This window comes from Gavia stellata, chromosome 1, assembly GCF_030936135.1.
Source record: "Gavia stellata isolate bGavSte3 chromosome 1, bGavSte3.hap2, whole genome shotgun sequence".
NCBI classification, from domain to species: Eukaryota; Metazoa; Chordata; class Aves; order Gaviiformes; family Gaviidae; genus Gavia; species Gavia stellata.
The window spans coordinates 2540413-2566357 of record NC_082594.1 but is presented as its reverse complement, the minus strand read 5'-3'; the positions used below and the strand labels follow the sequence as shown (position 1 = coordinate 2566357).

General features: G+C 50.6%; 1 protein-coding gene and 3 non-coding genes across 4 annotated transcripts; all 4 read right to left on the bottom strand.

The window, feature by feature from the left end:
- Nucleotides 1-1463: 1463 nt before the first annotated feature.
- On the bottom strand, nucleotides 1464-7678 carry RPS3 (ribosomal protein S3). Its single transcript, XM_059836107.1, has 7 exons — nucleotides 7626-7678; nucleotides 6619-6749; nucleotides 6288-6381; nucleotides 5014-5108; nucleotides 3931-4118; nucleotides 2515-2711; nucleotides 1464-1532 (listed from the first exon to the last, which is right to left on the bottom strand). Exons 1-6 carry the CDS (start codon nucleotides 7653-7655, stop codon nucleotides 2518-2520), a joined length of 732 nt encoding a protein of 243 aa, XP_059692090.1. The 5' UTR covers nucleotides 7656-7678; the 3' UTR covers nucleotides 1464-1532; nucleotides 2515-2517.
- LOC132318737 (small nucleolar RNA SNORD15) lies at nucleotides 2167-2303 on the bottom strand. Its single transcript, XR_009484369.1, has one exon. It is a non-coding gene; the product is annotated as a small nucleolar RNA SNORD15 (small nucleolar RNA).
- On the bottom strand, nucleotides 3047-3194 carry LOC132318734 (small nucleolar RNA SNORD15). The gene has a single exon (XR_009484367.1). It is a non-coding gene; the product is annotated as a small nucleolar RNA SNORD15 (small nucleolar RNA).
- Nucleotides 4474-4620, bottom strand: LOC132318736 (small nucleolar RNA SNORD15). The gene has a single exon (XR_009484368.1). It is a non-coding gene; the product is annotated as a small nucleolar RNA SNORD15 (small nucleolar RNA).
- Nucleotides 7679-25945: the final 18267 nt, after the last annotated feature.

The window sequence follows — 25945 nt, the reverse complement described above, 5'->3', positions numbered from 1 at the left end:
TTAATGTTGGTATTACTTACTCTAACATTTAACATGTACTGACTTTTTTTAAAGCCTTCCACTGAAAAGATATGCACAGAAACCTGAAATCAGATTCATTCTCTGACACCCTGAGAAGGCACATCTGTCTCTGACAGACTTCAGCAGCTTCCCAGCCAGCACCCTGCCAGGCCGGCTTTCCAGGAGGCCTGCCAGAGAAGCTGGGAACAGGAAGGCTGAGGCTCACACATCCACACACGCTGCCAGACAGACCAGTTCCTGACACCATCGGTTTGAAATTCCAGTTCCTAAGATACCTGCCTAGCTCCTGCAGAGAAGCCTCCTGAAAATGGAAATCTGGATGTAAAAGCTATTCCTAACTAGCAAATTTTGCAGGTTTGTACGATTTTTGTTAGTGAACAAACAGGTTCTGAGTTTCTCAAAACCTGAAGAAAACACAGCCTTGATCCCGCACACAACATGATCCCTTATGAGGTGCATAACAGACTCTTCCCATTACTGCACTGGACTTTGAAAAACACTGGGAAAGGAGCTGACAGAACTAGAATCTCTGCCTGAAACTTAACCAAATGCTCAATCTCACTGCTTCAGCTACAGGGCTTTAGCTTGACTGCAGCAGACAAGAACAGCATCAAAAGTAATTCATACAGCAACGGAACAGAAGTGAAAACACATCCCTGCGTACAGACTATGCACTTCAATAGCGTAAGTAGCCGTGTCATCTATTATCAACTTCAGCATCTACCTATGTTACCTAGAACTCATTAAAGCCAGTTATTAATACAGCAACAAATTAATGGACTGTCTCAAGCCTCAAAGGAAGAGAACTTTTTCCCCAATCACTTAAATACATTTCCATCTCAAAGCTTAGGACAGGTGGTTTGAAATCCAGAGTGTACACTTTTTTTCTCCCCCCAACTAATGTGTAAATACCTACTCAGAAGTTTGTCTCACCCCATATCTCCACCAACTAAGGTTACCTGACCCTAACAGGCGCTATAATGTTCCTATACGATCTACAGCCCTGAAAGTCACATAGTGAACATCTTTTCAGTGACAAGGGAAATGGATGTACAGAGGTGAAAAAAGCATTTAGTAGAATACAGTAACACTTCAGTTGAAGCCAGAAAGGCATAAACTACCGCAACTGCTTCGGACATTGCTAATAAAGCTCCCTCTTCCAGAAACCTCGGAGAAAGGGACTGGTATGTGACTGAAGAGTTACCAGTACTACTCCTGTTGATGGGGTGTTAGTCATGACCCTCTAAAACACTGGATTGCTGCTCCAGCTCTACCTAGAAATCAGCATCTTGTCCCCATTTTGTTTAGATCAGGATCTGGTAAATTCACTCCAAAAGGGTAACACAAGCTGGAAGAAATGCAGCGGAATTCCTTCCATACCAAAGGTGGGAGCAAGGCTTTCCTGGAATACATCTTGCAAAAAAAAGCACCTCCACAAACACTGTCTTTTGTGATTTTATTAAGAGATGTTTTCAGGACAGTCAAGCTTCTGGTTGCAGATGTTACAAACCCTACAACGAAAAACAAAATACTGAGTAAGATGGTAGCAAACCATTTCCCGTAACCATTCTCCTACCCAAAACACTGAACAAACAAACAGACACCAAGTTTTCAAATTAAAAGGCATCTCTCACTTGCATCTTAGCCAATGATCCCCCTTTTCCCCACAGGAGCAGATTCCCTTGTTTCACTGTGGCCCTGCAAACTCCCTGAACTCTCTCCCTGTTCACACAAGGCCAGCTTCAGTTGGAGAACAACGCAGCCTGGCTTTCACTAGCAGCTAAGGAAGTCTTCTGGAAGAGGCCTTAGGCCCTGTGCCTCCTGCTGCTCCGATTAGAGAAAGCGAGCAAACTTTTAAAAGCAGCAAGTTGCACATTTTCACTGGGAACAACCCGGAGCAGGTCTCACGACAATTTCAAGCTATCAATTTCTGTCTTAGAAGCTACTCATTCAGGAAGACAGGATTTCAAAGCTTGATTATTTACTTACAAAACTAGCCTACACATTGTGCTCAATGTTACTGGCTTCTAAGCCTATCCCAAACTGGATCCCAGTACATTTACAGCTTGAGGAATACATACCCTGTGCTGCCAACTGCACACTGGTAGCAGGTGGTACAATGTGAAAACATCCAAGGCACTGAACCCTTCTCAGACAAATGCCTCTAAGTCACTCAAATTGTGACCCAAGGTCCCCAAATCCATGCTGTAGAACACAACACGCAACAGGGCACTTGGACAAGGACATTCCCTTTCAGACTCGTCATCTCATCTTCACTGAAGGGTGTGCTTAGTTGCTTTGCAGCGTGCCTTAAACCATGCCTCTTCATCCAGGGCAATACTCCAAACCCAAGCCAGCCGATCGCTGTACCCGGTACAATGCAGCAGCTTTTCTTCCCAGTACCCCAGCTACCTGACAGCTTTTTTGGTGACATGACACCTTTTCCGCATGGACCCTCACCAAAGCTACCTCCCACCGCTCACAGGCACTTACCCCTCACGCAGTGGGAACCGGCTGAGGCATAGCTGGCTGTTCTGGTTTGCCACCTTTCTGCTCTGAAATGGGGGTGGTGGGCAAGATCTCTTCTTTGGGTTCCACAATGCTGACATGGTCTGGCAGAGGCTTTTTGGGGCCAATCTTTCCACTTGGGTCCCAGGGCAACATAATCTTTACTTTGATCCCCAGTACTCCTGCAAAGAGTGACAGCACAACGCAGACATGTTCATTCCACACAAAATATCAAGCACACATACAGTAGTGACAAGCCCCAAGGTTACAAAATATGCACCAAAACCATCTCCTGACAACACTGAAGACGCAACCTGATTAACACAGATGTGCTATAGCTTAAAAATCTAGTTATTGTGAATTTACATCAGCGTGTTTACCTTTATCCAATTCATTTCCTTTGCTAACTGCAACCTGGGACTATGATGAAAACGTGCTATATCCTTAAGTCATGCCATGGTTTTTAAACCCTGGCTTTCCCGGGATAACTCAGCTCACTTTCCAAGGAAATTGCATCCCTTCTCAGACAAATGCCTCTAAATCATCCAGTGAGTAGGACATCCTGCACAAGGCAGCCTTAGCACAGCACCACAGAACATGGCACTGAACAGGCTGCAATGACACAAGGACATCCCTTCTGACTCGTCATCGTATCATCACCGAAGGGAAGGTGGAGAATAGCTTTGTCTATGCTGTATCCCTACATGAGGTGTTCTGCAATTAAGTGACCCAAAGCCAATTAAGATGCAGAAGTCACCTGTGTTTTATCAGGGGAAAGGACAAGTGTAAGCAGGCTTGGCTGGTTCATCTCGGAAGACCTGACAGAGCACAGCAATGGGGGAAAACTGTCTGACATTTGTTTTTTCATGGGTCTTGAGGTACCCATGTTCTGTCTGCCTACTCCCTGGGAGTCAAGAAAGCCAGAACCCAAACTGTCAACAGCTCCTGAACCTAGTCAACATGTGCTTGATTTGTCAGTTAGTTGTCTTGCTACCAGCTCCAGAGGCCACAGGACACAAGTCAGTATCTGGAAAAGCAAATGACCTGGGATGACTACATAAAATTCTGCTGAAGGCCCCTTCTCCATTTCCCACTCCCATACACAAATGCAAATAAAGTTCTACTTCAGACCTAATGTGCAAACTCCACAGTGAGAGCTTAGTTGCAAAAGCCGAAGAAAACAACAGATTTTCAGAGTCAGAACAACTAGTGGTAGCACAACTGAACCACTCTGCAAGATCAGCAGTGCATCAAAATCATGTGAATTACCACCACACAGGTGACAGAGGGAAACCTCCAACCTGCAGGCCAGGGATGCCAGGAGTTAAGATCTTCTGGCTCTGAAGCACCGAGAGAAGGAACCAACAGATCTGCAAAGGGATCTGCATCCCAGCCACTCACCCTGCCGGAGAAGGACGTGACGCACAGCTGTGTCGACGTAGTAATTCACCGGGTCCCCACTGTGGATCATCAAGCCATCCACAAACTTCATGGACTTGGCACGCTGACCTCTGAGTTTGCCGGACACAACCACCTCACAACCCTTGGCACCGCTCTCCATGATGAAGCGGAGGACACCATAGCAGGCTCTGCAGGGAGAGAGCAGCAACAGCCACAGTCTTACTCCCACTCTGCCAAATCTACATGGCTTTGTGGAGGCATTTTACCCCAATTTCAAGTACAGGCAATCACACTTCAACTTTTGTTTGTAAAAAGCCTTCCGAACACACACCCGTGCAACCAAAGCTCTGTCTACGCTACGCAAAACAGCAAAAATTATCGCACCGTTTTAGCACTGTCAAACCCAGCCTAACAAAACTCTTATGACTTATCCTCCTTGAAACGTTGTGGGAACAGTGACAAGTACACATACTTTGTGACACAAAAGCAGCTCCACAGCTGAAGGTGGCCAACACACCCACGTCAGGAGTGCAGCTCCCCATCCCTTCTCAGACAAATGCCTCTAAATCGTTCAATGATGACAGGATGCTCCTGCTGAAGAACCACAGGCAGCATCACAGAACATGACACTGCAGAGGTACCACAACAAGAGCCACCCACTTCTGACTCGTCATCTTATCATCACCGAAGGAACCTGAGAAGCAAGGCCACTGTCACCTGAACTACAATTCAGCCAGAAAGCTTGAAATTGTGTTTTACTCCTCCACCCACCATTTATTCACAAAGAAATAAATGCAAGCTTTATGCACACCAGCCAGACAACTTGTGATCGCATCTACTCTAAGACTTCAGCATTTACTTCTGAAATACATTATCTAGCAATTACTACCAAAAGTAACAGTGTACTGAACAAAAAGCTTGTATATGGCAGGGTTATCAGAAATCCGAACTGCCCTCTCCAAGTGCAGCATTACTAGGGTAAATTTGTAAACTACAGAAGAGTTGGCAAGGAGGTTTTTTTTAAATGATACTTGAATCCCACATTTCCTCACTGTGCCATCACATTCAACTTGCTCTACTCACCGACGCACTGCTAAACCTCCCAGAAGCTTGTACCGCAGGGACTCTGCCTGAGCAATTGCGCACAGACCTCTCGTGGCCACCTTCTCAGCATAGAGCTACAAAGGAAAAGAAGTAAACTCAGAAACAGGGGTGTATTTCAAGATACTTCTAATTTAACAGAACACAGGAGCTTCATACTACTCTGTGCCCCATCCCCTACACACCCAGTTCAGTTAGTCCTTCCACATACACATGCAGAAGCTTTATCCTCAGACACTACACTACTTGAACTCCTCTGGTGCATGTCTCCTACGCGTGGCAGAGCTGAGACAGACTAATGACACTCCACTGAAAGTCAGGAGGCTATTAAAACATCTCTAGTGCAGTCTCAAAGAGTTGCTGCTTCGAACAGTCCCAAAACATTAGGTATCACTGGAGAGAAGTATCCAGACAATCACAAGAACTTCGCTTGAGACACAGTTTTTAGAACACATCAGTTACATGTCTGCTTAAGTCTTAAAATCAAGCCTCGGAAAAGGTTTGATTTTTGAAATCTGGGAGAGTGAGGTGTATTTCATCTAACACCTCCAAGAGACCAAAGTCTGATACTTCAGAAGCACGAGACATTGAAAATCGTGCACATGATATTCCGCTCTGTGAGGGTTTGTGCCATTCAGTATGTTTAAGCATTTGCTGGAGATAATCAGCAATGTTCACTGTATAATGTGGTCCAGCAACACCAGCCAAGCAGGAATAAATGTGAGCACCACCCCAGACACCACCTTCTGCCCCCTCACCTAATTTGTTTTTGAGGAAAGTACTAGTAAGGGCACCAGATTTTAAACATTAAGAAAGCAGGAAATCACTGTTGTGACACTTTACTGCCTAATTCATTACAGTATCACACTCAAAAATCTGACAGGTGCTTCCACACCAAAACAGTTTCTTTATAAGGACAGAAGCATTATGAATTTAATAAGAGTAATGGTAACGTACAAATACCAAACATTATGCTGTTAGACTGCTTCTCACCTCAATATTGGGACAGCAACATTCTCTATAAAATATTTACAGGTAAGTTTAAAAAGTTTTACCTGCATCCTCCCTGTTGGGAAATCAGTGAAAACCAGCCAAAGTGACAGCACTCAAAATACCACAAATAGCAAAGCATTTTATATTTCAGTGCAAGTGTTTTGTGAGAACAGGTAAAACACGCTCCAAGTGATCTCCAAGTCAAACCGTCCAGACAGTGCACAAAGCTAACTGCATGACTGTTTTAACCGAGATAGTTTTACCTCAACGCTTCCCTCAGGGAATCCAAACCTCTTCTGCACGACAGCCGTCAGCTCCCGGATGCGGCGCCCCTTCTCACCCAGGACATTCTGAGTTCTGGAAAAAAAAGTACAGTATGACTGAGAAACTGTCTCCACGTCTGAGCCTGTAAACGCCCCAAAGAGCTTCTAATTTAGTTCAGGGGTTTTAACACTGCTGTATCACTAAAAATCATCTCAGGATCTCTTTCTCAAGTAGTTTCCCCTAATATTTACCACTTTAAGCTTCAGCCTACAGCAACATCCCTTACAGCCTTGCACAGCACCTGTGAGTCAACAGCATCATCTCAGTTACCTGGTGGCAAGTATGATAATCTCAGTCCTGGTTGGAGTGACCCGGACTTCTACTCCAGAGTACCCATCTTCAGCCAGTTCACGAGTCAGAAACTCATTCAGCTCAGCTTTGAAGATACCGTCAGCGACAAACTAAAAAACAAATGGACCAACTCAAGCTCTGTTCATGTGCTCAGCCTGAACACAAGATTTTCACATTCTGAGTTTGGGTGCAGTTCATCCCTGGGACCATCGTGCAGACTGGCAGCCTCTCCCCTCACGGAGAGGAAGCAGCAGTGGGGAGAAACAACAGCATCTCCCCTGAAGTTCACAGAGACAATTCACTTCTAGCAGGAGTGTACACCACTGCCTGATCCACCCCTCGCTACAGCCACACTTCATGCTGAAGGCTGAAATCATAGCTCTCTGCTATGTCTTGCGGTGGTACTTTGATGCTATGAATTTAGGTACAATAATTAGAAGGGTCACATCCCTCTACCAGCCCCACAGGGGCCTGCTGCTAGGGCTCCCACTTCCACCCTGACAGCGCACAGGGCCCAAGCCTCCCTCCCTCTCCAAGACAGGCAGAGCCCTGCACCCTCCCGGCCCCTCTGACCCACAGAAGCAGGAAGTCACCAAGCCCAAACTCTTTCCGCTAAAAAAAGGGAAAAAACAATCAAGTTCATCAGCTTCCAGCACCGCTCCGCGCCCCTCAGCACAACCCCAACCTGCCTCTCCCGTGCTCACAAGCCCTGTGCAAGACCCACGCAGGGCTCCGAGGGGGAATCATGACTGGTCCCCGCCCCGGGGCCCCCCGCGCAGGGCCCCCCGCGCGCTCCCTCACCCCGGCCTCCCGCCGCCGCCATGTTCTCCGCCGGGCCGCCGAGCCGCATCCGCCGCCATCCTCCCGCATCCGCCGCCATCCCCTCGCCGCCGCCCCGCCCCGGTGAGGCCCGGGGCCGCTCCCAGCGCGACCCCGCCGATATGGAGGCGCCCCGCAGCCGCGGCGAGCCGGGCCGCCGCCCTCACCTTGCGCTTCTTGGAGATCTGCACCGCCATCTTGAGCCGCGCCGCCCGGCGGAAAGGAGGGAGCGGGCCCTGGAGGGAGGGCTATATCTGCCTTCCGCCGCTCCCCATTGGGCCGGAGAGATCACGTGGGCTGGCAGGCGGGGGCCGATGGGAAATGTAGTCTTCCTGGAGCGCTGGCGCGCCGCCATGTTGGGGAGGCTTAACCCTATCGCTGTCAATGGGCGGGAAAACGCCAGGCTGCTGTGAAGGCCAACAGTCGGCGTTAAAAGGGCTATAAAACCGGTATAAACGGGCACAGGAGTTAGCAGCATGATAATTCACCCCGATTTCCTACCTGGAGGCCCGCTCCCGTAGTAAAGAGGCCTTCCCCTCACGGCACTGCGGCCTGCCACCCCAGGCATGAGGGGAGCACAGCTCTAGGGCCGGTGGGAGGTGAGGGGAGCAGCAGAGCCCCCTCCTAACAGGCTGCTTCTGTGGTTTTAACGTTTTTTTTTAGGCAGCCACAGATGCAGGAAACACCCATCAGGAAAAAGGTGTGAAAATCACAGACAGGCTATTTGGTTATTTCCAGGGAACCATCAGGAGTCTTGGCTGGCAGAGGATGCTGTACCGTTAGTCAGTAATTTGCTGCTTTATGTGAATTTTAACAATAGCTATTAACTATTGATAGTTAACTGTAAATATGGATGATAGCTAACGGTAAACTTAAAGCTAGTGCAGGTCTTTGCTACTGTATATATGCTGCATCTCAAGCAACAGGGCAGTGGTCCTTACGCCTTGCTGCAAGACAAATGATTCAGTAAACAGGACAATTGCAGCTCCAGGGCATATCTTCTGTGGGTTTTTTTTCTCCTACGATGGTATCATCACCTCTGCAGTCTGGACACTGGGTTAAATTAGTAATAGCAAGATGGGATTTCTCGCTTGAAACGTCTGTGGTGGCCGAAGATGGGGAAAGCGGCAATTTTTTTTTTTAAAGGTTTAGAGATTACAGGGGTTTCGTTGTGCCATTTCAATAAGAAATAATAATAATAATAATGGGTAGAATTGATACTTGAAAATACCTGCACGCTAGCAGGTAAATATGGTCTGTTTGGGAAGAGTCAGCAAAGGGAAGTCCAGCCTTGCAAACCTCCCAGAAGGGAGCTGGAAGATAGGGGGATAAGGGCAAAAAGGTTGAAATGAGCTGCTTGGCTTTCAGTAAAGCTCCTCATGGAAAGCCTTGCCAGAGGCTTTATAGAAACTGAGCAGCCATGGGCGAAGGCAGGGGCGTTGCACAGCTCTGCTCTTTACATGGATGACACAGGGGCCTGTGCAACAAAAGAAGAAATGGGAGACCATCATTTCACAGCTCTAAATAAATCTGTGGTGTGCCCACTGGGTACATCTGATCCTCTGACTCCAAAAGAGTAAAGGGGACCTGGGAGAGGGTCAGAGCTGGGATGCTTACGGGTCTGGGAGCACCTCTCTGTAAAGTAAGCTATGCAGGTTGGGACTCAACCTGAGAAACATAAAATGTGGTCAAGATCTACCAACCCACACAAGCTTTGAGAAGATGAGCAGGCTCAGAAAGTTCGTGGTCCTCCCACGACAAGCAGACAAAGGCCGTGGGAGCTGGGTGTTTGCTGCAAACAGGTTTGTTGTCATTTCAGTTTTCTTTGGGCTTTTGGCTACAGAAAAAAAAATCTGTAGTGGATTGCAGGTTAGGGCCAGTGGTGGTTCAAAATTAGTTGGTTGATCGTCCCTGTGTCCCCACCAAGAGGCATTGCCACAGGCTGGTCTGCCTGGCAGCCACCTCTCACACTGCCTCCGTTTTTGGGCTGGACTGCTCAGGTCATGCAAAGCTGATGAGCAAAGAGCAGGTCCCCATAAACGTGCCGGGCAGCAATCAGCATCACTGTGAGAACAGCGAGGTGTGAAGAAGGCACCTCTGCTCTGGAGCTGGTACCAACCCTTGAAGGGAGGACAGAGAACAGAGTGGGACCTCCGCCACCCGCTCTGAATCCACCTGTGGATGCGTGGCTGAGGGTGTCTGACACAACCCACCCCTCGTCCAACTGTTTAAGCTCTCTCCCAAACAGGGTGGCCACAAACTCCTGGGCCAAACCCCACCAGGGCCCCCTTAACAGCATCATTGCACCAACAAATGTGTTTTGGAGCCCGTGTTTTTCGGCACCGCTTTGCTGCCTCATTGAGACATAGCCAGGCAAACCATGCAGGGAATACCAGTGTGACCAGTACAGCGCTGGTAAAACACCTCTCCTTCAAACACCCACCCCAGCATCGCCCCGGGGGGAGCAGGGGGGAGGCAGCAGTGCCTGGAGGAGCCAGGTCTCTACCAAGGAAAAGACTATTTTAATTGTTTTGCCACTAGATGTCAGTGGAGACGGTTTCCAGGGTGGGAAAAGCTTCGTGTCTCTCCTCTCCTCCCTCTTCTCTCTTCCCCAGGGATTCATTTGTCCACGATTTAAGGGATGACGGAGACATCTGCGAAACAGAGCCTGTCCAGAGCAGCCCACGGTCCACTTTGCAAGGACAGCTGCCAGTGAGGGACTTGCATCCCCTCTTGTCACCAAACACCTTTCACTCCTGGTGTGTCCAACCATCACGCCTTGCCCTCAGCCAACTCCTTCCCCTCTCCCTGGGTCTGTCCAAGCTTGGCTGTCCCTCACCCTCCACCCTTCGACCTCTCTCCCCACCCTCTGCAGAGAGCTACGATCTCTCCAGAGAGAAGGGATACAGCAGGACAGGCTGTCCCTCACCCCATTCCCCTTTCCTGCTCTGGTTGTGCCCGCTGTCCTCTGCTTCCACTCTCCTCCCTCTCTCTTGGGCTGCCAAAACACACTGACCTCAACAACCTCTGGTGGCCCCATCCTCTCTCCTTTCATCTCCGTGCTCCTCAAGTGCCAGTTACTGTCCACAGACCCCAGCAGTGCTGTTCTCAACAGGGACTTCCTCTTGGCCAAAATTAGGAGCCACAGCTCCATCGATCTCTTCCCAATCTCTCCCCCAGGGACTGAGGCTGTGACCAGGCTGGAGCCAGGTTGACCATGGATGGATTTGGGGGACACTGGGGGCCCAGGGCTCAGACGGGGCTGATGTAGTGTGGACAGAAATACCTGCTTAGGCACTCTGTCAGCTCCTGGTGTTCTTCTCCAGCTGCATCCCTGGACACAGACAAAGCCAACTCACGTCCAGATGGCAGAAGAGGCTCTGGTCCCTTCCTAGCACTGTATAAATCGACACTGATACTTCATCCAAGCCTATACCTGCAACAAATTGTCCTGGGTGTATGGCACCCTAATTTTTGTCCCCCCATCTAAGCCTGCAGGTTGCTCTGCACCGTGCTTTCTGAACTGACCCCTCAGAGGGACCTACTGAGCATCATCCTCTGGAAGAGCTGGGGTCGCTGGGCTACATGGAGCTGTGGCAGAGCTGCAGGGGAGTTCAGGAGGATGCCCGGGATTTAAAGCAGGTAGGAAAAGGGAACAGGGTAGCCACCTTATGAGGAGATACTAAAGCCAACAGGCCAGGGATGTACCTCGAACATCCCTAATCCATCTGGACGGACCATAGGGCTGACCAACACAGTGTTTCTGCAGTGGATGCAAACAAGCATGAGTGCACACATGACCCTTCCCCAGCCCATCACTGAGACACAAGATGAGCAAGAGAAATCTCAGCTCCGAGGAAAGCTTTTCTTTTTTCTTCCAGCATGGTGCAGTATCGCATTTTCCCTGGCAGCACAGAGGCTTAGAGGAGTGCCCCTCTTTCCTCCCTCACCCCTGCCCCTTCTTTCCCCCCTCACCCCTGCCCCTTCTTTCCCCCCTCCCTGGCCCATCCCGCTGTTTCTGGAGCCCGGCTGTGAACCAGCTCCCAGAAACGATCCAACACAAACACACATATATTTTGGGGGAGGTTATTTAAAGCCCTGCTCGTTTCCCTGCTCCAGCCCAGCTCCACAGCAGCCTGTGAGCATCAAAGAGAGGGCAGCAAATTGCGGCAGGGGGATGGGGATAGGGCCAGGCAGGAACATCTTGCTCAAAAGACCATGAAGGTGGTCAGGTTTGAGGTGGCACTTGGGGGAACCCACAGTCCCAGCACTGTGCCGGAGTTGAGGGGACATCTGCGTTTGAGGTCCTCACTCCAGGGTAATGCCAGACCATCAGACACAGGCTCTGGAGAACTGGCCTGGAGCTGAGGGTGTCTCTGTGCAGGGATCTAAACCCAAGACCCCATTAACCAGGATCTCAAACAATTTCTGGGAAAAGACCCTCCTAACCTGCACAAAATCCACTATTTGCTGGTTTCCAGCTTGGGACCACGATACTTCCAGAGCAGGAAGTATCTGCCCAAGATCATCTTTTTTTTAGGCTGAGTTTACCCAGGAGGGGCTCAGCCAATGTATTTCTGGATCACATAAAGACAGGGAAAGGCACAGCATTAGCAAAAAGCCTGGCCCTGAAATGCATCGCCTTTTCCATGCCCTATTAAGGAGAAACTATGTGTTGTGTCAGCATTTCAGGGTCAGCATTGACAAACGGAGCCAGGGTCAAGCTGCACCCTGGTACAAAGCAGGGGCCTCGGTGGCGTTAGGCAGCAAGAGAATGTCCCCTTTCCCCCCCGACGTGGCCTGGCTAAGCCAGCGGGCTCCGAGCTGCAGCCTTTACAGTCGGGAACATTTCAGTCCCTTCCACAAATAGCAACGTGGGATTCCTCCCTCAGCTCCAGCCATCCCCATCTGCAGCCCAAGCTGGCCAGCGCAGCTCCCAGAGATACATGGTGATGCTCCGAAACGCTGTTTGCAGCCAAACGGGGATGGATTCACCTCCAGTCCATCCCAGCTGAAATGGAGGCTGGCAGCATCCTGAAAAAAGCTGTGACATGCCTGCACCCCTCACCCCGGAGAGCTCAAATCTGGTCCAGAAAAGCAAAGGGCCCTGGTAACTTCCCAGCCCCAGAGAGGCCAGTGGGTGGCTCGGATCTGCATCGGGCCCAGGACCATCCGTAAACCCCAGAACGGGAGCGGCTGTTGCTCAGGTTTCTGGGGCCAGAGGGAGCAGGGGAAGGGGTGGCCATCCTCGGGGACTGCTGTCCCCCATTTCCCAGCCGCTGTTTGGTGAAGGCAGCCACGAGAGGGCAGGGGCTGCCTCGCCCCAGGGAAAGGAGCTCCCTTTGTCTCCAGAGCCCCGGGTGGACAGGGAAACCCTTGGGGCTGTGGCAGCAGAAGTTAAAGGTCCCCATCTGCATCCCCAGAGTATTCTCCCCCATCTTCTGGGAGTGGGATAAATGCGGCTGGTCAGGAAGGCACCAGCGATCCAAGCTCTGCGGCAGAGCCTGGCCTCGCTCCACTGCTGAGGACCCGGGGTTAGTCCCCGTAGGCTGCCACGATACAGCCACCGGCTATGGCTCCAGTCAGGACCCTCTGCCTGGCTCCCAGGCACAGGATGGGCACCCTTGGCATTCCATCTGGCCCCCATTGGCATTAAAAGCCCCGCTGCAGCCCCCACTCTGGCATGCAGCACTTGGATCTCCTCTTGCGCTTGCAAAACAGGTTCCCTTTCACAGCCATAGGCAGGAGCAAAAGCAGGGGATGCACAGGAGGGATGTTACCCCTGGAATGTGGCATTTGGTGGCACCAGGGACCCCCCCCCGCCCCCGCGCCCCCACCGAGGGCCCTTTGCAGGTGCCAAGGCGGGATTAGCAGCAGGTTTCCTCGCTGTGGGGGATGCCGGCTTGGAGCAGGTTCGGGAATCAGGAGCTGTCCTGCCTCCCCCCAGCTCCTTTCATTGCCCAGACAGCGGCATGGTTTATGGCTGCCGAAGGCCATTGAACAGGCTCAATTAAGCCGGCATCCCAGCGTTTTCTCCCCGGGAACCTGGCTCCTATTCAGAGCATCCAGGAGGGCCTGGCAGCCCTTCGCAGTGAAGGGGCCAGGACAGCCGGCGGCTTTCCTGGCTTGCAGGCACGCTGGATTTTGGGATACCCTGTGCTTTCCCTGGGCAATGGCGAAAGGTGGAGTTGGGAGCAAATGTCCTGCTGGGAAGGTCCCCGACTGCTGTTGCTGCTGCTGCTGCTTTCATGCGGCAAAATGACGCTGGCACTGCAGGGAGATCCTGCAGGCACCCAAGGACTGTGCTGGCTCTGCAAAGGAAGAAGGCATCAGGGAACAGCCTTGGGGTCATCAAAACCTCACCCGGACAGATTGGTACGGGCAGAAGCACAGGCCAGCGACACGGGGCAGCTGCGGCCCAATCCAGCCTCACAGAGCAAGATGCAAACTGAACTTTGCAAGAGGGAGGGAGGCGAGGTAAAACCTCAGCCCTGTGGTCCCTCGAGCTCAGACACCTGTGGGATTTTGGGTTACGAGCTGGGTCCCCACCCAGGACAGGACATCATCTCTTTGGCTAAGCATCGGGAGCCCGTTTCTTCCCATTTCTCTCCCTGCAAAAACAAGCTGTGGCACAGTCCTTGGGGCCACGCTACGGGGGGATTTCGACAGCCTTGGCAGAGACGTCATCTCCATCCACCCCGAAAGAGCCCCTCAAGAGCTCTGGACTCTTCTGAGCTCTGGCTCTGAGGACGCACTTCCTTCCCCAAAAAGCTTTTTGGGGTGTTGGAGGGATGTCACTCCTGCCTCTAAAATTACCCCTTTCAGAGCAGATGAGCTTTTCTCCTTGCAGCTGTGGGCAGCAGGAGATGGAGCTGGTGCTAAAGGAAAGGGTGGCTGCTCAGAGGGATCCGTCTGGATATAAATCTACTGACTGAGACCAGACAGGCTCCCTAGGGTTAGCTGTCTCCCGGTAAGATGGTATATTACAACCCTGCGCTGTCAGGGCAGAGACTCCCGGACCTGTAACACTGGACCGAGGCCCACTACGGGGCTCACCAGACCCCAGTCATGTGCAGGCCTGAGGAACGGCAAGGAAGAGCTGTGGAGGACTGAGATGGCCTCTGCAAGGAAAGAGCTGCCTCCAGCAGCAATAAATCTGATGATCACTATTACAGGAATCACCAAATCATCTAAAGAAGATAAAAAATAAAATGCAGTTATGCCAGTCACCTCCCAACCACATTTCTCAGCAGCGAGGAAGCTCTCCTGTAATGGGGTGGGGTCCCAGGGGAGAATGCCTGCTATGGGAAATGGAGCAGAAACCTCAGCCCAAGCTGAGGCCCTGCTGCGGGCTGGGACCTGCATCACGGCAGCCCAGTGCTGCCAGGACCAGAGGAGGGGACCAGGTTCACGTATACAAGAAGCCAAGGGCAGAAGCTGTCTTCATCTCCCTAACGGAGGGTACCGAGCAACCTCCTCGTGGAGTGTTCCGTTGCAAAAGGAGCCACTCCCCTGAAGCAGAGTAACGTGAGCACGAGCGATACGAAATACCTACTTGGATGAATATCTGGTCAGACACATCATTCAAACTTGTTTCTGTCAGTTCTGCCCAGCCAGGACGAGGGCCGGGTGCCAGGACAGGGCACGAGACGCATCAGCTTGACGCACCTACCCAACCTTGTGTCCGTAGGATGCTGCTGTCTCCACGTGGCCTGTGAGCAGTCCCAAAACTGGGCCATCACCATCCTCAGAGGAACAGGCTGCCTGTCCCACACTCCTGAGAGCCTAATCCCCGTGTAAAGCTCCCAGACCCTGCTGTGACACCAAGAAACAAGACCAAGGTTAATGCTTCAAGTTAAACCCACATCCCACCACCTTTTTGTACAGGAGTCAGAGGCCTAGAAAAGAAAAACATCCAAATCACCACCCCTACAACCAGCAATTCCATCAGACACACCACAGAGTTAATGAATTTTCCCAGCAAGTAGCTGTGGAAAATAAAACCCAGGGTAGAGATGGACAAGATGAGATAGTTTGCATTAAATCAACGGAAACCAGTCCTGGAGAGCAGAGATATGATGAATGGCAAGCACCAGTTGTAAAGCATTTGTAAAGTCTGACTCGGGAGTTTTTTTTGCAAGAGACGGAGTATTATAGTTTATTGCTGCAGTTGTAGAAGCTGCTACTGTTCGGGTTGAACTGCCATGTCTGTTAAAAATCCCCTCACCGAGTTACTCACAACTCTCTGGCAGCTCTGGAAAAGTTCCTGAGGTCTGTGTCCTGCCCCCCTGGAGCCGATTGCCTTACGGGAAGCCCAAGCGCTGCTCCGGTGAGCCCCTTCCTGTATGTAGCAGCCCGAGGAAGCCGTGAGAACAGGGCGAGATGGAGTGGAAACACGGCCAGGAGGAGCAGGAGTCAGGGCCACGTTTACAGGCCTTCTGTAAACATTTCACACGCAGGAGGATTTAGTGTTTCTTGGCTTGGCAAGAACATGGACTAAGTCCAGCAGTGGAAGGTGGCACGATCCTGCAGCATAGGGAGGGGAAAGGATGCTGTATTTCCAGGCAGAGACAGCATTCAGCTGCCCCAATCCTGTCCCCTTCCCTGCAGCCAGCTAAAGGAATCCAAGAGCAGGATTGAAACTGGGGCAGAAACAGCTTAGGTCTATGCTAAGGATGAATAACTGTGGTCTAGTGAAACACGGCTCTGGAAACGTGTGTGTGAATCTCCAGGAGGAGACGGCGCACATGTGAGAACGTGGTGAAAGTTTTCAAGTGACAAGGCTTGAGAAACAAAATCCCTAAACTTACAAATGGGCAAACTTAAAAAAGTTCTGCACCAGAAACTTTCCGGACTTAACCTGTAAATTGCAGCGAGCCGTTACCAAAATGCAGAAGTCCAGCCCACCAGCCTGACTTGATCGTAATCCTGGCCCGTTACCTCCATTAAAGCTGATAAATTGTTGGCAGTGTTTTAGCGGCTGTTCACAAATGGGTCCATCACTCTGACACTTCCCTTTGGGCATCTGCCCTGGCAAACAAGATTTTGCTTCACCGCCTGGATTCACTTAAAGGACTTTAAGCACATTAGTAAATAATTTATATGTCCTTTAAAAACAGGAAATGAAATAAGGATGCTCGGTGTGCTATTTAGCTGGAAATTGTTCGGCTCTTTACTATTTAATGAACTGACTGGCTGCTAACAGAGGTCATTCCAGGAGCTCACACCCCGGCCCTACGGCTCTGTGCAAGGTACGTAAATTGAAACTTTAATGGGCAGTTGAGGCGAGCGTTTGCCCTGGTAGTATCACCTGAAACCCTGAAACTTAAGTAAGTGATTCTTAATCAGCTTTCAAGCTCCAGGAACTAAGCAGAGGGCAGGAGGCGGCTGTTTTCCCCTGCGTACCACATTTTACGATGATTTATGGGTGCATCTGTATCAGGCACAGAGATAAGGCCAGTCACAAAGGCCATTACCTGCTCTTCCATGCACTCCCTGAAACGGCAGCTCCTGGTTTAACCGCTCACCATGGTTACGTGACACAGGAGGATGTGGAGAGCCCAGGAGAGCTCAGGACTCCGTTGCGATGGATGTGGGTGTGCGTACACGGAGCGTGCACTCAGTATGGGGAGAAAGCGGAGAAAAAGGGTTTGATTTTGCAAGGAACAGCGCAGGTGCTCCACGCCCCAGGCCAGCACAGATCCCGCAGGAGGCATTTTTGCTGCTTCATATTGAAAAAAAGTGGAGAGTGGGAAAGTGCCGTGGCGCCAAGTTTCAGACCCCTCGGTTCCTGCCGCTGCTTTTGGCCCTAACCCACGGCAGCACATGGTGCCCGCTCTCGGAGGTGGTGTCTGGAGCACTCCAGCTGCTTTAACAACGGACGTTCATGCCTCATTAGCTCATTTGGACAAAGCCTCTCGAGCTGATGGTGATCTCACCCGTGGCAGTGTCAGGCCGATGAGGGCTCTTCCTGCTGCTGCTGTGTTTCTCCTGCTACCTCTTCATGCAGCTTTTGACTTTCTGCTGGGAAACTGGTCCTTGAGGGAAGTAATACTAATGCCCCACGGCACAGAGTGAAAAAACACAGCCTGAAACCTCGATGTGCCTTCTCCCCACTGCGCTGTTACCTGCAGCCTTAAGCTCCTTTCTGTGCTAGGTAATGAGGTGATTAAAATCAATAATTACAGCAGGAGAAATACAGTGCCAGAAAATTACACCCCTTTTATATTTTTCACAAAGACGTCGCGCCGCATCAGAGACTAACTGCCGAGGAGCTTTTCCTCCTGCCAGCGAGCATTTCCTAACGGTCCAGAGGCCCAAACATCGTGGTGGGATCTCTGGGCGCTGCGCACAAGCGCTTTCCCTCTTGCACAGGGGTGGAGGAGAATGTGTGCCTGTGATGCACGTGTGGGCACGGCGGCCTCTCTCCCCCGGGCTCAGAGCAGTGGCATATGTTTTCCACACCTACTCCGTGCACATGTACCCCCCTACAATGCAAATGTCATCCTACGATGGAAATGTCACTTATTTCACTGTCGTGAAAGGGGACAGGCAAGAGAAGAGCACGCACGGAGCTGCAGTGGTTGAGTGGAGGAGAGGACACAGGTGCCTTATCCACTGCACGGGTGTTTTGTTTCCCATGCCTCCCCACATGCACCCCATCACCAACTGCAATCAGCTCAGCCCATATTACTCCCTTTTCTCCCAAAGAGGAGTCACGCTCCTGTTGTTCCTAACCACCAGCAGCCATATGGCCTAACACAAATCTGTCTCTGCTGTTCTTCACCCAAAGTTTGGGCAACAGTGCATAAGAGCACAGGTTTATAAATACACTTTTAAAATACCTTCCCCCACCCGTGCTTCCGTTAATGGAAAATGTCAGCACTGGCCCCAGCTCCAACGGGAGAATTGCAGGACGCCCGCTGACATCCCACGCTGGCGCTGCGTCATTTGGGGATGGATCACGAGCCCGCCCCGGTTCTGGGCTCAGCGTGTGGCACTGGCGAGCAAAGTCTTGGCAGACGGCTCAGGGGCGTCTGTGCCAATGTGCACGCTGAGCCCTGAATCCCATTGCTACCGCAGGCATCAGACGGGAGCGCGAATATCAGGTTTTGAGTGGTTTAACTGGTCTCTTTTTTTTTTCCTTCTCTTTTTAGTACAAAGCAAAGCAGTTGGCACAGCTCCGCAGAGCTACTTCTCTGAGGAGCACAGGATCCGTAGGGTTTCTCCACCTGGCTTCCTCCTGCGTAGCTGCCCTTGGTGACGTTCATGCAACCCTGCTGCTGCGGACCCAGCAGCGCTGCTATAGGTGCTATAGGGCCTGTTCCAATCATTCCCTCCTTCACCCGCTGCGGTGCAGCCCGCAGCCCTCCGCAGGCAGCCAAACGCAGCCAGCAGCTTCGACAGCAGCCGCCTGGCCAGGGCTGCAGATCAGCACCACGCTGCACTCACATCTGTGAAGTCCGCGCTGGCACCAGACTCATGAAAACATTCCTTATTTTCACACTATTACAGTCGAGCGACAAAGCCCCGAATAAAACTACAGCCGTATTGACAGCCTGTGTATAATGAGGCCATCAAACGCCAGACACTGAGGCTGGGTGACATTAAGTTGGCCGTACTCAAACAATTTAACTGCCGGTTCAGTCTCTCTATAAACATGCAACACCTCAACGCTCAATGCTGCCCTCATCTCTGGAGAAGGCACGCAGTCACCTTCCAGAGGACGTGCTGCTTCAGAGATCTGAAATCTGTGTTGCTGCAGAATGACAGAGATTTTGGAGGGTTTTTTTCTGGGAGTCTGGGGATTTGGAGGATGTAGGATTTTCCCTACTCGGAAGAATGAGAGAGGAGCCATGCTCATCCCAGCCTGATTGCGATACGGCGACTGAAAGCAAAACTGATGGTGAAAGATTCCGGGTGGTGAGCAATACCACGCAAGGCCTGAAAGGGCCAGAAATCAGCAACGTTTGCTCTGTCTCCGAGACACCGCACTTCTCCGTGGAGCCGTCCATCTGGGAGGATGACACCCGTGACACATTTTTAAAGGGAACTGGAGGCAAGTACCGGTGAAGTGACTTGATAAGGCTGCAGCAGGAGTCAGCGGGAGGGCAGGTCTTGATGCCCAGACCCGCGGTCCCAGAGCTGCGCCTCAAAAGACTTCAGCTGTGTTGCCTCCCTGTTTGGGCTAGGGGAAGTGAACTGCTTTGCAATGCAGACAACGAAGATGAAGGCATCAAAGGGGCAGCATCCTTACATGAAAACCAACACCAGGGCTCCTCCGGGAGGCTTTCTGATCCAGCGCTGGCTGACCTCCATCCTGCGGTTCCATCTAATGGCCATCGGCAAGAGGACAGACTGAGTACTAATGGGGCAAAACGCTCTCTGAGGTCCCATCGCCAGCTGAGTCCCGGGGTCTGAGCCCGTCCTTCACAATATGTACATCTGATCTTTGTAACTCGTGGTTTGCCAGGCTGCCAGCTCAGTGAAAACGCCGGGTCAGCCAACTGTGGCGGGCAGCAATACTTCAGGCTCCGGACCGGAGGTGTGGGAGCAGAGCAGGAGCTGTTCATGAGCAGCCTGGCAATAACCAGGTTGTTGCTTTGCCCTGCTCTCGCAGGCAATTCTCCACCCCCAAGAAACAGCAAGAGAGCAGCAGTGATAAAATGGCTGTTAGTCTAAGCACAAGGTTATTTTCTAGGACATTAACCAGAGTCCTCAGAAGCCGGCTTGCAAAAGACCCCTGAAGAGCGAAAAGACACCTGACCAGAATGTAAAAGCAGAGCCGCAAACTTAACACCTTTTTTTTTTTTTTTATCTTTTAAAAATAGCTTTAAAGAAAGGGCGAGCTCAAACCAGCGTTAGCAGTTTGAGTGGCTATTTGCTTTAGAAAATGAGCAGTTTCAGCAAAAGCATCAGATGACTGCCATCCAGAAAGCTCTTATTTTCAGTATCTCAGCTATTCACATCTCTAAATAAAACACTCAAGCTGGAATACAACACAACTGTTTTGCAGGGGCTAATAAATAAATGAAAAGTATTTACCAAGCCTGCTTTTCTGAACAAATAATAACCCTAACATCCTAGAATTACCTCCATCTACGTCTGGCTAGGACTTCAAATCAATAAATCGTCTCCTCATCCTTGGATTAGCTCAGTCAGATCATTTCGAAAGCAGCGGCAGCAGTTCCCCGCTATTAGTCGTAACAGTTCTGCCAGCTGAATTAACGTGAGATCCTCCTTGTTATCCGAGAACAATCACACTCTGCCAGTGTCCTTGGGTAATAATTTGCACTGACCTCAACAACGATTTGTGGTAGGCTGAGAAGCGGCTGTGATGCGGGTTTCCTTTCCAGGAACATTAACAGCCTGGCATTTAGTCCTCTCACACCCAGCGTTGGCTCTCTACTGCAAGAGCCGGGATGTGGTGACGTTGGTTGAGGGAAGCAGCGCTGATTTACGCCACAGGGAGATCTGGCCTTGCAAAGCCAACGGGAGTCAAAAGCCAACTAGTACGAGACATTCAGGAGACGAGAGCTGGGTTAAAGGAGATCACAACAGTAGATTTACCGATATACCTCTCGGCCCAGCCACCTCGCTCCTCTGCTGCAATTCCTCAAATGTCACTCTGACCGAAGAATTCGGCACTCCCTCTTTCAATCTCACAACCATGCAGCTCCTGGGGCTGTGTCCTGTGTTGCGGTGGGCTTCCACTTCAGATCTGCGCCGGCTTTTTGCCAGGGGGATGCTCAAAACGTGACATTTCTGTTCTGCTCAGAAGTCTAACACGTCAAAAATACATTATTTATGAAGTTTAATATTTGGAATTAAATTTCTGTTAAAACTCTGGCAAAAAATCCCCACCTGCTCTGGAAAACCTGGAGGCAGATGCAGTGAATCCATGGATGCCATGACCCAAAAGAAGCCCTTGGTACTGGGAGTGAGGGAGAAGTCCCCATTACTGGTAGGGAAGACCAGCAAGGCATCGAGGGCTTCTTGGCTCTGTGGACGCCTGGTCCTTGTCGCTACATGTTGTTCATGGGCTTCCAGCTCCACACAGGCAGTCTGGAGCTGCGATGTTTCTTGACCCTGGTAGGAAGGCCTGTCTTCAGCGGAAACCCGGGAGTCCCCAAGGGGACAGCAGAGTGTGCGGGGACTTGGGGGTTTGCAAGCCTCAGGGAGGCGGAACTTTCCAGTGACGCTCACCAGGGTTTGCGGTACTCCTCTCCCGAGTTTCCACGCAACTGACTGAAGCAGTGAGGTGTTCTGGTTTAGCTACTGCTACAGATTTTTAAAAGATTTTGCCAAACCAGCATTTCCTAATGAAATCCACTTCATTAGAAAAATTTTTAATGGTTTTCCCAGATTTCTTTTTTTGTTTTGGAAACAAGACCCTGCCCAGCGTCCACCAACACAAAGCTGAACCAGCCCCGGCACCGGTTTGCCTCTGCTGAATCAGCTACAACCTCCAGCCCAGAACTCACGCCAGCCTTCCCTCGCCGCGCTGCCTCTGCAAGGGGACGTGCAAAACCTGATTTGGCGTATTAGAGCGACACAGACAGATAAAACCCGGCCTGCTGGTACAGAACTTAACGCATCAGAGCACTTTGGACACAGCAGAGCTGGCAGCGGGAGTTTATCTGGATCAGCGCTCCATCGTACGGGGCCACGGCATTCTTGGATTAGCACAAGGTGCCCTAATGCTGGATTTACTCTATTGCTGAACCAAGACCAAAGCCTCCTGCCACTTTCACGCCTTAACAAGGGATTATTATCTGGCTTAGTCTCAGCTCTGCTGGCTCAAGCACCCCAAGAGGAGTGCTCAGATCCTTTCACTGAAGTTCCTGGAAAGTCCAAGCACTCACTGCTCCCCTGTGTCTTTCTTCCAAAGCTCTGCCAAAAGGAGCTTGGAGCTTTCCTCCACGGGGTCTTTCTCTTCCGGCATCCGAACGCGCTGGCTGGTCGAGCAGTGCCAAGCAGCTCTCCTCTGCCGCACCGTTTGCCATCTCCCACCATTACCAATGTTCTCAGTAACCATGAATGTTCTTCAGCCACAGTACCCTCGTTGTCTCTTCCCTTGCTGCCATACGGAGCACCCCTTCCTCCTTTTTAAGGAGCAGCAATAATTTGTCATCTCATTCCCAAGAAAAATGCCAGCTCTCCTGTTTTAAAATCAGCTCTGCTCACGCCACAGCAATGCCTGTGGCGATAAACCAAGGAAGCACGAACAGAAAAAACACACCATGCAATGGATCATACCTCACTTCTCAGAAACCAAGATATTCTTACGAAGGAGGACATGAAATTAATAACATATATTTTTAAAAAATCCTGTAACCTTACTTTTAAATGATCAGCCTCTCATGTCTCTTCATGCAAGTTTACTCAGCAAGTTAATCCAAAGTTGTTGCTGTTTTCTATCCACACTTGACGCCAGCAGACAGAGTGCCCTCACTTCATCATTCCCCTATGTTAAGCAGGAGGGAGGCCCCAGTCTTAGAGAAATTAATTAGTGCAGTAATTTGCCCAGGACACAGAGGTGAAGCCGAATTTGGCCCACTCTGCAGGATTCAGCTGAGTAAAAAAGACAAATAGCTGTGCTACGGGATTTAAAAAAGCTGCTGTCAGCATTCCCAATGCAACTAGACCTGGAAATTCCTTCGTCTTTCAATAAACAATGGAGAAAGGAGAAGCAATTACAGTAGACAAAACTAATTACACCAGAGCAGAAGCATACCTCACAGCTACTGCTCTTGCATCTGCATTAAAAGAGACAAATCTAAACCAAACCCCACTCCATTAAAAAAAGGTAAAAATTAGGGAGCGGAATAAAACCGATTTCAAAATAGAAGGGTACTTCATCACACGGCTCGATAAGGCACAGATTTATCTTTGTAAAGATAAATCTTCAGGTGACGCTGGCACCGCTCTGCAAAGAGGACGCAGGGGCACAGAGGATTTGTCCAGGGAGGCTAATGTCGGAGCAGGGAGCAGAAACGAGCTCCCAGCTCCTCAATCCAATGTTCTAACGTAACCGTCTCTTCCCCGGTTGGGCCCATTTCACGTCCGTCTCGCTCACGCCACAACCACTTTTGTGTTGATCGGTAAGGCTGCTCGCTCAGCCCGACCTCTTCCTTCAAAGCATATGGTTAATTTTGTTTCCATCCTCACCGCAAATCCAGAATGCAACGTAAAACAGTATATTCTCATGCAGCGAAACGCAGGTCAAACTGTAACCGTGTATTTCCAGAGCCATTCTCAGCTGTGTGACGACGTACGGGGGATCCAAGCCTGACCACCAGCCTCAGCAGCACACTCTCTCCCAGTAAGCACTCAGAAAACAACCCAGAGTCTTCTCCATCTGTGGGTATCTACACCGCCCGTCCTGCATCCAAGCACGTTTTTGGCTGAAATGATGTATTTTGGCGCAAGAAGAACTGGAGTAGCTGGGGAAACCATCTGTGGAGCTCAGCTTGCAGATTCGAGGGTGAATAGCTTCTACTTTCATAGCAAAGATGAAGCATTACAAAGGCAAGCTTAACCGTGTCTCCTGTTCTTCACGGCAAATACTGGATGACTCAGGAGAATGTTTAAGAGACATTCAGATGGTTACGGTTTTATTGGGTGAAATAATGTAAGGGAATCCAAAACCTTCTGTAAAGTCCATTTAATGCCTGGCCACTGCCCAGGCTGTCAAGCAGCAGGGACAGGAGCAGTGACAGTTTTCGCGAGAGGCGATGCGGGCTCAATGGAGCTGGACAGAGATCGCCGGGCCCCTTTCCTCCACCGTGCCCTCTTCAGATACCAGCTGTGAAATTCAGAAGACAGCAAAAGAGGGTTTTAAACAAAGTGGCGGAAGAATCGCTGCTTAACACATTCCGGATAGGCCAAGAGGCTGGAAAATTGATTGCAGGGAGCAAACTTGAAATGGGAAGAGGAGGAACGAGATCGGGCTGCAGGCTGATCTGGCAAACATCACAACATGCCTCATTCACTGGTGATGTGGTCTGGACTCAGGATTTGAAAGCCTCCACAAGCCATTTCCAATGTACAAAGCAGCCAGTCTCTATAGTACGTGGTTTTTTCCAAAGCGTTTTTGGGAACAGAAACAAGGCCATGTCAGAACGTTGGTTTCTGTAGCCCCTTAAGGAGGTACAATCTGAAGCCTCGATCCTGCAATCCAATTTCTGAGTCTGCGTGATGACTGCCCAGCGCCCAGCCTAAAGCACTGTTAAACACAGAGCTTCTCTGTGTCGGACCTACGAGACTCCAGACCAGCTGAAGCAGCAATCTGGGATCCACAGACAACACAAAATCCACAGCACTTGCTTTCTGAAAGGTTTCAGGCTTATTTAAAAGCTCTTCTTTGCAGGGAGTGCACACAGAGAAAGAAGTTTTCAGCCTGGAGAAGAGAAGGGTCAGGGGAATCTCATCAACGTGTGTAAATACCTGAAGGGAGGATGCCAAGAGGACGGAGCCAGGCTCTTCCCAGTGGTGCCCAGTGCCAGGACCAGAGGCAACGGGCACAAACTGAAACACAGGAGGGTCCCTCTGAACATCGGGAAATGTTTTTTCCCTGAGAGGGTGACGGAGCACTGGCACAGGTTGCCCAGGGAGGTGGTGGAGTCTCCATCCATCCTTGGAGAGATTCAAAAGCCACCTGGGCACGGTCCTGGGCAACCGGCTCTGGGTGGCCCTGCTTGAGCACAGGGGGTTGGACCAGACGACCTCCAGAAGTCCCTTCCAACCTCAACCAGCCTGTTATTCTGTGATCCTTTTCCAGGCGACAATCTCATCAGCTTTCAAACAAAGCGGCGCCATATACGCAGACAGAAAACTTGGTGACGGCTGTATACAAGAAATAGTTTTAATAATTTACTAGGAGATACTTTTTTTCACTCAGCCCATCTCAATTTTATGCCCCGCTGGGTCTGCCGTATGCGATATAAACTAAATTGTGGTCTGCTACAGATAAAAATAATTCCGGGGTGTAGTTTTGAGGGGGGGAAGGGCTGAGTTTTCCCGCAGGACGTAGAGCACATTCCAGCATGTTAAACAACAGCCTGGTGACCTGCGGCCTCCGCTGCCTGCCGTTTTACTTCAGCGTGTGTAGGGAAGTACGGCTGTAATACGATTGTACCCAAACTCCCCACACAAACACTGCTCTGTCAAAATGGTGAGGGACTGTACTTGTACTTAAGCAAACCCGTTATCCTCCTCCCCTCCTTGCCGCGAACAGAGGGGTGGTTATTCACCGCACGTCTGGTGTCTGCTCCAGTTCAACTCCGCTAACCACGGAGATTTCCTACCTTCTCCAGCCCAGCCCTGGTATCACTGCAGTGCTTTTATTTTCTGGATGAAATGACCTGCAATGCAGAGGCTCACTTGCTACAGTGATCCTTCTACCAGATCTGTAATCCTCAATCCCCCTGGGTAATGCCCGGAGTAGAAAACTACTTGGTATAGTAAGCACGTCAGCATTTTCCTA

Excerpts from the sequence above, each read along its gene's own strand:
- RPS3 (XM_059836107.1), bottom strand. The coding sequence starts at position 7,655 with ATGGCGGTGCAGATCTCCAAGAAGCGCAAG. Across the intron at positions 6,382-6,618 it reads ATTATCATACTTGCCACCAG|AACTCAGAATGTCCTGGGTG; the intron begins GTAACTGAGATG and ends TTTTTTTTCCAG. Across the intron at positions 2,712-3,930 it reads TCACGTCCTTCTCCGGCAGG|GAGTACTGGGGATCAAAGTA; the intron begins GTGAGTGGCTGG and ends CACTCTTTGCAG.